Raw genomic sequence first — 13,175 nt, 5'->3', positions numbered from 1 at the left:
ACACGCAGTACATATGGCTACTGTGCTGCGGAAACTACACAACGATAGATGTGTGACTATGAGATTAAAAAGTTGAAACTGTACTGTAAGGACGAAATATTTAAAGAAGCACAGTTGCAAGGCAAACTTAGAATTGTGCAGTATAAAATACATTGCATCCCTTTTAATTCAACTGTTTGAAGAAAGAGAACCTGTCAATTCCCATTTTCCTGGCATGTCAAAATCTTTACTGGGGGAAAGTTTTTATTGAAATATTGATTCTTGGTCCATTGTGAGTTTGAGTTCTGAGCAACAAGCCCCCCCCCCCCCCCCCCTTAATGAACAAAATGTTGTGCAAGGTTGTTCACGGTAGCTAGCATGATACAGCTAAATGGAGGCTCATTCGAAAATTACCATACCAAACAATGTAGATTAACATTTAAACAGTCATCTAAAAGAAGAGCCTTTATGGGTAATTATGTCAAGTGAGCCAAACCAAACCAAATTTTGATACCGGTGGGTCTTATTAACTGTTGTTTTCCACAGTTAATAAGACCCACCGGTATCAAAATGCAGACAAGCATAAATGACTTCCTTTCAGCTCTCAGAAGAACCCTGTTACCATGGGGTTGTCTGCTTCCTCCTGGCAAGAACAGTGCCTGGACAGGGAAGAAAAAAAGGTCTGTCTTTCGGCTGCTTTTACAATTGCACATTTCTCTTCTGGGGATATTTGGTCTACTCAGTTGATAATTATGGAAGACTTTGGATATTAAAATATTTGCTTCCTGGTGTGTCAGATCCGGCTGATTCCACACACGAGGAGGACATGCCATCAAAGTCAACCTCATTATGCATGAACACAGACATTACAATACTACAGATAGTAATTTAGAGCAATATGTTGAATATTAATGAATGCACTGAATATCATAATCCAATATTGGAATAATAAGACAGGAACACGGGAAAATAAACCAACTAATGGACATGATATCATAACAATAATGGTAAATATACTCAATGCTGGAATTCTGCTTCAGTAAATTGAGTGAACACAAAAACAAATGTGTATCGTAATCATCATGCATGGATAACCGCATCAAATCTGTGGAGTGTGAATGCATAGCAGGGGTGCAGTCCCTATTGAAGTGGGTGGCGGTGACCTCTACAGGTAACAAGTCTGACGGATTGCGGTTCACTGACAGCTGCACGTCACGTGTGGGGTCAAAGTTCAATCCTCACAGATGTGACCGCTTCCCCAGAGAAGTGTTAAAGGAGCATGGTGACGGCGCGGCAGGCATGGGATGTCAGCCCGGGCCCTTTTCTCTTTTCCCCCGCCACACATGATGAATGACTCTTCCCCACGGGAGAGGGGATGCTGTTCACTGATTCCCTCTGATTTAAATGCCACCGTTCACTTGGCCATGCAGGCTCATCCTCTCCCGCGTCTCCCCCGTACACCCAACAATTTTTCACAATTAATTACGCTGACAATAAACACACCAATTCTGAGACTCATAATAAAGTGCACACCATTAAGTATTCTCTTTTGCATGCAAATAGAGCCACTACACAATGGCAGAAAATCGATAGATAGATACTTTATTTATCCCCAAGGGGAAATTCAAGGGAAATCCTGTCGCTGTTCAAACAGGGGGTGATAATGGCTTTAATTGCTCTCTGGTGATGTGACCATAAACAGATGGACGGGCAGGCCTCTGACACACACCTGTCTGGCCAACATTGGACAAGAGTGGAAAACAAAACAAGCTTGACACCGGACCAATCTTAAGGCGCAGGGTACACAGGCTTTCGTTTATTAAGTTGAGCACTTACTGTCATGTTTATTGTACTCAGACACCTCTGTGAGTGTTTCCATCTCTTATCATCTGTGCTTATGTGTCATCTCAACCAACTATAATCTGACAACCTGTTAGCCAACACAGCCTGAAAACATTCACTAGAAAAATGATAACTGCATATACACTATACTATTTTAACGTCTGTTGTTAAAACACTAACACAACTGCTTTGACAGGAAGAGGGAATAACACAAGATGCACACAGATGTACAAACACTGTACCACCAAATCAAACTGGCTTAGACAAATGTTTTGCAACTAAGATTTGTGAGAACACAGACTGTGCAAATGAAATCAAAGAGATGGCTCTTTCTGTTGGTGTGGGAAGCTCTTTTGATTTACATACTTGAAATGTCTCTGAACATTAGTCCTGCCTCAGGATTAATCATCTTACCACTGTCAGGTTGTTTTCTTTAGTTATGTCCATAAGCAGATAATATGTGGGCAGCAAAGTCTGTCAGGCAGGTAGCCTGGTAGCCATATGGAAAATACATTCTGCATAATGTTTTGAAGCCTTTATCTCTTTGTCATTGCACCTTGATGAAATATTAATGAATGACTTTCTGTGTCAGGAAGAATGGACCAAGTGAGTTTATTTCCTGTGCCTTCCATTGCCACTGTACCTGTATATCGACATATCGAATAACAATGTGCAAAGGTGTGTGTGTAATGTTTTTTGCAGGTACTGTTGATGAGTCTGATGCTTGCATATTTGGAACACCTTAGCAGTTGCATGGGAACCGTTTCGCCTGCCCTGATTACGAACCTGATTAGAACATTATGCATTAAAGCATGTTATAGAACACCCTTTTAATTAGTTAATTATAATTTGAATCAGATAATTGATTAGAGATACTACTCATTAAATAGCTTTTTAAAACTGCTTACATTGCAAGTCCACCATCTGGAACAACAGCTCATTGATTCCTGATATTTTACTATGGTTGAAGAGAAATGCATTATTTTCAGGTATTGTATGGAGAAACTTTGGTTGGGGAATAACACTTAAAAAGCTAAATCAGGTATAACAATACTAAAGTTAGACACGTGTATACGTGTGTGTGCTCAGAATATTACCCATGAGGGCTTGCATGTCATGAAATAGTCAAATAGCTTCAGTAAATCACCGGGTCCATTCTGCCACACACAGGATTTATCACTGATGTACATGTTTATTCAGGCCATGAATGTAACTTGCCTTCATATGGAAGTGGGTTGTGAATTATGACCTGTATTGTGCAATATGTATTTTTCCTTTCCTGTCAGGTGAAGGATGACCCAAGGTATTAGAATAATGTTCCATATAACTAATAAGGACATGACTCTTGACCAAGTACAAAAAACGTGCCCCTTCCACACCTAATTCTCCACTTGGTTTTTAATTCAAACTACTCATGTTGAGTGATAATAAATATAGTACCTCTTTATCCTTCACAAAAAAATCCATGGTATACCATTACAATGACACCATTTTGTTATTTTATAGTTAGACTATAGTGACATTGGCGAGAGGTGTTATTAACCCAGGCTGTTATGATGGAATTGCAATGGAAAGTTTAGAAGCAGGACATTCATTGCTTCTTCCTCATCTCACAGAAATACAATTCAAGGTTGAACTAATCTTTTCCAAGGAGGTTCCTCTGGTCATTTGCAAATGGTCTCTAAAGGGAACAACTCATGAATTTTGAACAGATCAAGATCCCCCTCCAAAATGGAAAGACATCTTTTCTCATCTCATTACTTTAGCAGATATTTGATATGCAATTATGTGTTGCCTCAGTTCAAATGGATCTTGTAAATGGGTAAACACCAACTCCAGTGGCAGCCTCACATCACAAAGGTTAGAGCTGCCCATTTCCCCTGGACTGGATCTGTTCCTAAAAAAGGCCAGAAGAATTGTTTAAGGGACAGTTTTACTGAAACCCAAAATAACTACAAAATCCATCAATTTGTTACAAAATCAAACACTGCAATGATTTTTGTCCACAAAAAACAAATGTGTTAGCATTGTGCAGATGCAATTTTGAAGAGTGCACATTCTTTTTTGCACAAAAAAACTAAACAAAATGGATGGCTGTTTCGTGGAAAAGACTGAATCCACGTCTCACTTTGCAGACAAAAATAATTTCATAGACAAAAGTAATTCTGTCCATGTTATATTCGAGTTATGTTTTCAGGAAATACAGTGCACTACATCATACGATAATCACTCTGTGCCATCAAAAGTTGATTTCCAAATAAACATACTGATATGGTATGGAAAGTACATAAAAAAGGTATTTGGTCCTACATTCAGTGAATCAGCAAGTTACAAAAAGACATCTTTCCACTACAGTAAAGGCTTTTATAGACATCAGTGTTTTTCCTATGTACTACTGGGGGTCTTAGTTACCACCTAAGGAATGCTTTGCCCTGATTTGAAACCCAAACATTGTGAGTACCTGTAGCTTTGGATATAAGTGTCTGCTGAATCCCACTCAAATTTCAGGCATTGTCAGGAAAATACAGAACACATCCTGTCCATGAAGGCAAAGGCTGCTTAGACTTTTGCTGACTTTCAAACTGATACTGAAGCCTCTGGAAGTTTAAGAAGCCGTTGATTCCGTGCTTGGAACTCATTCTGTAACCTGGGATACAGTATATTGAATTGTTTTTTACACTTTGTCAAACACTGGCATCTGTGAAAATGGAGAAATCTAATCTATGAAAGTGTTTTCTGTGTACAAAAGAATATCCTCGTCAGCATTTTGTGGACACAACGCTAATGTGTCTGCTCTTTATGTGGACAGAAGTTATTGCAGTATAGCATGTTTTCAAAATAAATGAAAACACCTTTTGGAGCTCAGAATGTGATTCTGTATAATAAATAAGGTCTGTTACACTTGGTTCCCCATAAATAACAGCACTGTAATAGTGACTTGTTTGCATTACACTCAGCATCTCAAGTTGTTTTGGGTTGTAAGCAAAAAAAGAACACCAATAGGCCCATGTTTGTGCACTGCAGGACAGACATCAGATTGGGCAAATATGGGGCAAATTAAAACAGCAGATGCTCGGATTCATGCTCTAACTCATTCCAAACACACACTCACACACACACACACAATTTTGCTGGTACATGTGTGAATACATGCATGTGTGTGAAAGAGAGAGACAGAGAAAGACCAATCTTCTGCTTGTATTTTCATGATGGTACAGCGGTATGGCAGAGTACAAAGCTTTATTCACGACGTCGGAGACAGGTTACAAACACACAAGCATCCTAGCGAGCATGAGAGCAACAAGTCTGTCACAGACAGTCTTACCATTATTTATAGGACTAAAACAGGATAAACTGGATATTCTTGATGGATTACATAAAATGAAACTAAAAAGATCTGTCATGATAAATAAAAGCTGTTATTACTCCAGACTCCCTAAGGGAGGTTGACCTCAGAAGTCATGGACAAGAGAAACCCAAAATAACTGAGATCATCCTTGTAATGTCTACATTTCTTTTAAGTGTAGCCAGTTGAACAACAACAACCGGAGTAGATATTTAACAGCTAAAGTGTTGTCTGGAAATTTCCCCACAATATCTCCTGATCAGCCCAAATATAAATTAAACATTTAACTTCTTCTAGAGCAAACAGACCACTCTAGAGTTCAAATGGAAACGAGTTGAGACCACCTCCTTCAGGCAGTCTCGGTCCGTTTGTTTTGTTCCGAAACAGGGTGCCATTGCTGCTTTCACATATACCCAATCAAACTAATCTTTGGGGGGGAATGCTCCACGTTCCGATTCAACTGCTCCAAACGAACCAGGTTGCTTAAAATAAAAACAGTGCCTCTGACACTGGATAGCAGTAGGCTACTTTGTCATTGGAAAGGACAAGACTAAAGAAAGAAGAAAGGAAAATAGACCCTGATCTGTTTTTAAAAAGTGTGCCCTTCGTTTGCATTTGATCTCTCTCTCTCTTCCCACTAGCACACTCACAGCACAGATGGGGCGGTTAGAACAGGTGGCTGCCTTCCTGAGTTTACTCGTCCAGCAGCTTGTCTTTTCCTCCTCAGAACTCACACTGACTCACTAGACATCAGGGACGCATTCCAAAAACAAATGATAACACAATTAATCTAATTACGACCACTTAAACAGTAAGACATGCAGAGTTCTGAATCCATGGAATCCATCCACCTGTAACAGTACTCTGGAATAAAAACAAACCTATTTTAAAGACTGTGACACATCTGAACTGAATTTGTTGATAATCTACCTATTGCACTCAATCATGGCGTACACTCTACTGAGCAACTGTTTACCTCATAGCCTTGGGGTGACTTTAACTCTCAAGCTGCAGCTGTGGGGAGTGACGGCAAGGGTGAAGGAGGAGGGAAAGCATGAGGGAGGGAGAGAGGGAGTGAGGAAAGAGGAGGGAGAGGATGAGAGGGATCGCGAGCCCAGAGTAGCTCTCAGAAGCAGCTCTCACCTCCACGCTTAGGCGGATGTAAGTAGATTGGCAGTCACAGCAGGGATAGCTGAGATGAACCCCTCTCTGTATTAACAGGACCGTGGACCGAGGAGTGGAAAGTGGAGACTGATAGTGATTATATGTTCCATGCCATGGCAACAAAGCATCTGATAAACACTTAAGAAGTCCAGCACATCTTCTTACCTGCTGGACTTAAACCATTGCAGATGGGAATGGACTGCTGTGCTGTAAATGCACCTGGGCGGACAGCTGGTCAGGAACTGATGTAGTGTAAACCATCTCCACAGATCCAGATTCTCTCAGCATGAGTCCAGCCAGGAATGCATGTGTGTTTCTCATCCTCTTGTCAGTGGTCTACTGCCCAGGTAAATATACTGTTTAAGTTCTCACTCACAGATTTTTTAAGTTTCAACATTAATGTGCTATTTACATAATTGGATGTGGTTGCTGTCTACAGAGAAACTAGTAATTGTTTTTTCTCTTCATTAACTGCATTATAGATATTTGGAGTGCAACATTTGTTTCAGCACTGAATAAGTACTTGAGTTGATGTGAAATCTGTTGATATGATATGACCATAACAGACAACCTCATTATGAGCAATATGAGTCATCTAAATCAGTCTGTCAGCTATGTAAAGTTACTGTTATGTGATATGATAAAAATAGAAATGGTCATTAAAAAAGCTGTTATACTTTATTTTTCTGTATGTTGGTATGGTAGAAGTGGCGTGAATAAATTAGGAACACATGCTGCTTTTATTTCACTCCTGAAGATATAGCAGAGAAAGTCTCTTTGATGTTGTACTGTTTCCAATAATCAATTGCGATTAATGGCTTACATGAAAGTCACTCTCCATCTGTCCTTGTACATCTCAAGGTTGGGGTGTTGGATTTTCTGACTGAGCAAAGGAGATTTGAAAATGTATCTGATAAGATATTGATCCAAACACATCAAAAATAGTTTAGAGGGCAAGAATTTAAGAAATTCAAGACACTCTCATTTACTGTGATTGATAGATTGGGTATCTGCAAAGGCTGTTTTTTAAAAAATATTTCATCTTTGGTCCCATTCCACAAATGATTGCATCTTATTTGTAATATTATTTTACTATTTGGGGAAGAGAACATTTCAGATCCATTTAGCAGATTGTCTCAAATTAATATGATTATTTCCAAATTAGTGGAGCGTTGTTAATTTGTATAAAGTGTTAGTCATCTAACCATGGTACAGGCCCTACATTTGTGGCTAGTTCTTATAAAAGAGTCAAATTCACAAGGTAAAGAAATGTCTTCACAATAATTCTATCATTCATAGAAACGTACAACCTATCCTCATGTCACAGAATATAAATAAAGAGAGGAAATCGAAGTGGTGAATTTCAGTCCGCTTCCTGGTTACCCATTGGAAGAACTACACTGACATTTGTTATCTACGCTAGGTCTCACAATCCCAATCTGTGTGCCTCAAAGCACTGCTCCAGTCGGATCGCTCCTCATTCACAAAAAAACACTCAGACACAATCTCCAAATGCCACGCGGGGTCGTGGTGTGTTCTATTAGTCTGCTTACCTCCAGCCGAAGGAAAGCTATCTCTTCAGGTGCCTTTGCAGAGAGCTAACTTATTTTGTCTTATTTATAGGGTCGACACTCTAGTGGTGCGATTCTGTAAGGAAGTAATTAGTCTTCAGCTAAACCATGGAATAAGAAAAAGCTGACCACAACCAAAATTACATGGCTAAAGCCCTGTAGAAGTCTGTTACAACACCACCATATTTTATTGTTAGTGTTCAGGAGAATCTGAAGCCTCCAATCAATCTAGCAGTAATTTAGAGCTATCTCAGCCATCACAGCAGGTGGTCCGTAATTAAATTATGGTAATGGTGGTTAATGCCGTACCCAAGACCCTACTGGTAAACTGCATCTAGAAATGGACTCATAGCTTCCTCATAAAGTCATCCTTGGTTTAGTTGTTGAAAATAAATCTGTTTTGTGGATAAATATAGCAGTACAGTAATATATTGGTGTATTGATAATCTCTGAGGTAGTTAATAATGGTTTGTGATTTTGTGGTCAAAATTACAAACTGGTGTGAGACCGCTGTTTTACTGTTCCCACATACCCACGTGAAATGTCAAGTAACATGCCCAAATATCTGTGGTTGAAGTCAGTTCTTATACTCTTAACACATATACGGAAAATCATGAGATACCACCCCTAACAGTGATCCATCCAACCAGTTAGTCTTAACAGAGATAAGAATATTTACAAAACCCCCTAACCTAGGTCATGTTTGAATTCACCATCAAACTTTCAACAAACATACTTCTCACTAATAATTCCCACAGAAGGGGGGTTCAGGGACAGAGAAGGATGAAGGGAACCATATTCTTATAGCATATGCATGGTTAAACTAAACATTTCATTAAAGGAGAAACTAGTATACCACATAGGAGAAAAAGTATACCACAATTTCACTGTGTGACGGGCGTGCCTTGCACCTGGAAACTCCCCGAGATCTGGTCTCATCTTGGTCTCTCACTCCTGCAGCGGCACAGAGAGTGGCGCGAGCCCATGCTGAGGAGAGACTGCTGAAGACGCTTTTCACTCGTTACAACAAGTTCTCGCGGCCGGTGGCCAACACGTCCGACGTGGTGCTGGTGCACTTTGGCCTCTCCATCGCTCAGCTAATTGATGTGGTGAGTGGGGTGGAGACGTGGCGAAGGAGGTCGTCAACTGGATGCACAGTGGCCTTGTAGTTAGCAGTACACTCACATATATAGGGTGTTTCCCCCAGAGAATTGGCATTCTGGCTGTACAATGCATCATTATTGTTGCTTTGCCATAGCCAGAGTGAAAGGGACACTTATTATCCAGCATGTGTTGGTTCACAGACTTGCCTGATTTGTGAAATGCAATTCTGCTTTTTTGTTTTTCCAGGATGAGAAGAATCAAATGATGACCACTAATGTCTGGGTGAAACAAGTATCGTCTGATTAGAATATTTGGAATTTAATCAGAATTATAATTAAAACCTCTCCTGTCAATTCCCCAGTCATGCCTGCTAGAACATTCCCATGACAGTTTTCTTTGTTCCAACAGGAATGGAATGATTATAAGCTCCGCTGGAATCCGGACGAATATGAAAATGTCACCTCAATCCGCATCCCTTCAGAAATCATCTGGCGGCCTGACATAGTCCTTTATAATAAGTAATATTTTGCTTTCAAACCTCCTTTATATCTCAGCCGTATCTATTTCAATGATCAGAATGTAGTCATACCTCCAGTATGTTCTTAATTACTGGGGGGAAAAACTGTGAGATATTTTGATAGGGATGAGATAAAGCGGAGACAAAACTGAAACTAGCCACACTCATATCTCCACAACCTATATATTAAAATGGAGCATGGCTGACAATGGACTTTTCATTTATTTTGCTGATGTGAGTGACAGGGAGGGCAACGTGGTAACTAAGGATATAGGCTTGCCATCATTCATCGCACTTATGGGAAATGGCAAGGGAAAATGAGCCCACTTGAAGTGTTACCATATCATCCTGTCTGTCACTGTCCAGCCTCAGGGACCTGCTCTTCATTGCAATTCATATTACTCCAGGGCAATTTAACAGCCGGGGGGCCTCAACAGAAATAAATCTGTGTTACAATAGATCAGACAAACCACAGCCTCTAACTAAAACAATATGAGGGCAGGGTGATTCAAGTATTTCTTAGTTTAAGGCAGTTGGCAGTGCTTTGGTGACAAATTCATTCCAGCATTAAAAGAGAGGTTCCACTATCTGCATGTGTTGCACTGGAAGAAATTCCTAGAGAGCCATTTTGAACACATTACATGCCCACTTAGCATCTTTCATTAACAGTAAATTACCTGATCCAATAAAAGATAGTGGATTCGTTCATTTACTAGAGTTTAATTACATTAACTTTGTCCAATAAATTTCCAGCAGCAAGGGCCTATTTTTGTTGAGACATTAGCCTTGAATTGCTGTCTCTTTTGCAAACACATTTTCTTTTTAACAATGTGTCTTACCATGGATACAGTTGACAAGCTTTGTTTTCCCTTATTCAGTGCTGATGGAGATTTTGCAGTGACTCACTTGACAAAAGCTCAACTTTTCTATGATGGGAAAATCAAGTGGATGCCTCCAGCAATCTACAAAAGCTCCTGCAGCATTGATGTCACTTTCTTCCCATTCGACCAGCAAAACTGCAAGATGAAGTTTGGCTCTTGGACATATGACCGCGCCAAGATCGACCTGATAAGCATAGCCAGTAACGTGGATCAGATGGATTACTGGGAGAGTGGGGAGTGGGTGATTGTCAACGCCGTGGGGAAGTATAACAGCAAGAAGTACGAGTGCTGCACCGAGATCTACCCAGACATCACATACTCCTTCATCATTCGTCGGCTGCCACTCTTCTACACAATCAACCTCATCATCCCCTGCCTCCTCATCTCCTGTCTGACCGTGCTGGTATTCTATCTGCCGTCCGACTGTGGTGAGAAAATCACACTCTGCATCTCTGTGCTGCTTTCGCTCACTGTCTTCCTGTTGCTCATCACAGAGATCATCCCGTCCACATCACTGGTCATACCCCTCATTGGCGAGTACCTGCTTTTCACCATGATCTTCGTGACGCTTTCGATCATCATCACCGTCTTTGTGCTCAACGTGCACCACCGGTCACCGCGGACGCATGGCATGCCCCACTGGGTGCGCTGGGTCTTCCTTGACTTCGTGCCCCGCTTCCTTTTCATGAAACGCCCGCCTGCCACGGGCAAACAGAACTGTCGCAAGCTGATTGAAATGATGCACAAGACCTCCGGGGTCTCCCAGGCTGCATGGCAGGGACAAGCCTTTCTCGCCAGCCACTTGGCCAACCCAGAGATGCAGGACCACCAGCCCATCTCACACCACCTACTGGAGCAGAGCAAGCAACAGGATGATTTCCAGACTCAAGCTGTCTTCCAGAGGTCTTCCTCCAGCCAGTGCTCCATCCTTCAGGAGGAGTTGCACCGGCTAGGCCTCACCACAGCCTCCTCCAGCTCCCCTTCCTCTTCCTCCTCCACCCTTCCCCCACCGTTTGGGCCACTGTTTCACCACCTCCCCCTCCATAAGGACAAAGAGGGCTGGGCATTTCCTTCCAAGGCCCATTCAATGCAGCACGTGTTTGAGGAAGGTGGGAGGGACTCCCAAACCCAGAGGGCCCCAAGACACTACCATTCCTGCAACTTCCAATATGACAGCCTGGGCAGGGACTGTACCACTGATAAGAAAGGGACAGCAGAGTGCATGGGGGAGGAAAGACCATTCAAGCACCATTTGCACTGTAACTCCAATACAACCCATGCTGGTTTACCAAAACAAGAGGCCCAGCGAGCAGCCTTGAATCTGGTCACCACCATGTCTCCTTCCATGCAGCAGGCAATAGAAGGAGTGCAATACATTGCTGACCACCTTCGTGCAGAGGATGCCGACTTCTCTGTAAGTCTAAGCTACATCTTCACTGCCGTGCTGTTTAGATGCAGTTTAAAGTTTAAAATAAGCAGGAAACTACTGTGGTTTCACCATGTGACAATAATTCACCAAAATGCCATGACAACTAAATTCACCACACTTTATACAATATTCATGTGCAAAAAATCTTACTTGTTATGAGAGAAAATTAGACACGGAAATGGAAAATCCATAAAATGTGTATTTCACAAATGTAGCCAAGCTGGGATTTCTATTTGCAGAAATCCTTTCTGCTGCAAACACAATGCTATTGTTTTGGTCTGAGAGGCATTGTGATGGCAAATGTAAATTGGGAGCCTCTCACTGGAGATGGGTAAAACTGCATCACATTATAGAGGGAGCAAATACAGAGCGTCAGTACAGAGTGTACAGAACTTGTCTCATTCAGTGAGGAAGGAGGTGTTGTTTCCTTTGCATACAGTCATGGAAAAACATACAGTTTTCAAGGAAGTTAAGAAAAAAACAGCATAATGTACTGTAAGCATTTCAGCATAATTTAACAGTGTCAGTAATCTGTCAACTTGCAAATGGCAAGTAAACAAGTATAGGTGGCACATTTTCAGAGGTTGGCTGGTGTATTGGGCTACACACCGATGGTGTAAATATTTTATTAGCCTGCGATGAGTGACAGGTATTTCCTTAAAGAAATTTGGTCATCCACAAAAAATCAATTTAGTTTAAAAATTGAACACTGAGACGATGTGCCATGAGCATTGAGATAACTATTTCATATCATTTCTTCCTCTCCCTTTCTCTGACAGGTGAGAGAAGACTGGAAATATGTAGCGATGGTCATAGACCGCATTTTCCTGTGGATGTTCATCTTGGTATGCATTCTGGGAACTGTTGGACTTTTTCTACCTCCCTGGCTGGCCGGAATGATTTAGAACATCAGACAGATGCCTAAATGAACTTAGGTCACCATTTGTTTTTATTTGTTTGCTTTGGTAAACTTGTTAGCGGGCAAGGTCTGAGGTTATGGTTGTCCCTTGAGGAGTCTAGATCAGACGAAGGAGAGCTTTTCATAATCTTTTCTTTTTATGTATATAAAAAGAAAAGTCATCTGGGAGCATTTTCTAAACAGATGGAAGAAACTAATTATCCATATGTGCTGAAGTACAGGAAAGTCATGACATTTTCTGCAGTTTGAATCTTCCTTAATAGCAATTGAAACACTAGTTAGTATCATATTATGGGAACATTTTCTTTTTAAAGAATTTAATTATATCTAAAATTCACAAAATCTCAAAGTAATACTTAGCAATAATATGATTAGGAAATGAAAAATACAATTTGTTAGAACTGAGATGCAGCTGCAGAAAAA

General features: G+C 40.9%; 1 protein-coding gene across 1 annotated transcript; it reads left to right on the top strand.

Moving 5' to 3' along the window:
- Window positions 1–233: 233 nt before the first annotated feature.
- Window positions 234–12,738, top strand: LOC143114126 (neuronal acetylcholine receptor subunit alpha-4-like). The gene is made up of 7 exons (XM_076275597.1): window positions 234–264; window positions 8,863–9,011; window positions 9,253–9,297; window positions 9,415–9,524; window positions 10,402–11,296; window positions 11,705–11,818; window positions 12,613–12,738. The coding sequence occupies exons 3-7, from the start codon at window positions 9,268–9,270 to the stop codon at window positions 12,736–12,738; spliced, it is 1,275 nt and encodes a 424-aa protein (XP_076131712.1). The 5' UTR covers window positions 234–264; window positions 8,863–9,011; window positions 9,253–9,267.
- The last annotated feature ends 437 nt before the right edge of the window (window positions 12,739–13,175 follow it).

This window comes from Alosa pseudoharengus, unplaced genomic scaffold (genome assembly GCF_046254945.1).
Source record: "Alosa pseudoharengus isolate Yale_2024_CS ecotype anadromous, Long Island Sound unplaced genomic scaffold, YU_APseudo_1.1 YU_APseudo_1.1_scf_9, whole genome shotgun sequence".
NCBI lineage: Eukaryota > Metazoa > Chordata > Actinopteri > Clupeiformes > Clupeidae > Alosa > Alosa pseudoharengus.
This window is presented reverse-complemented; position numbering and strand designations above follow the sequence as displayed.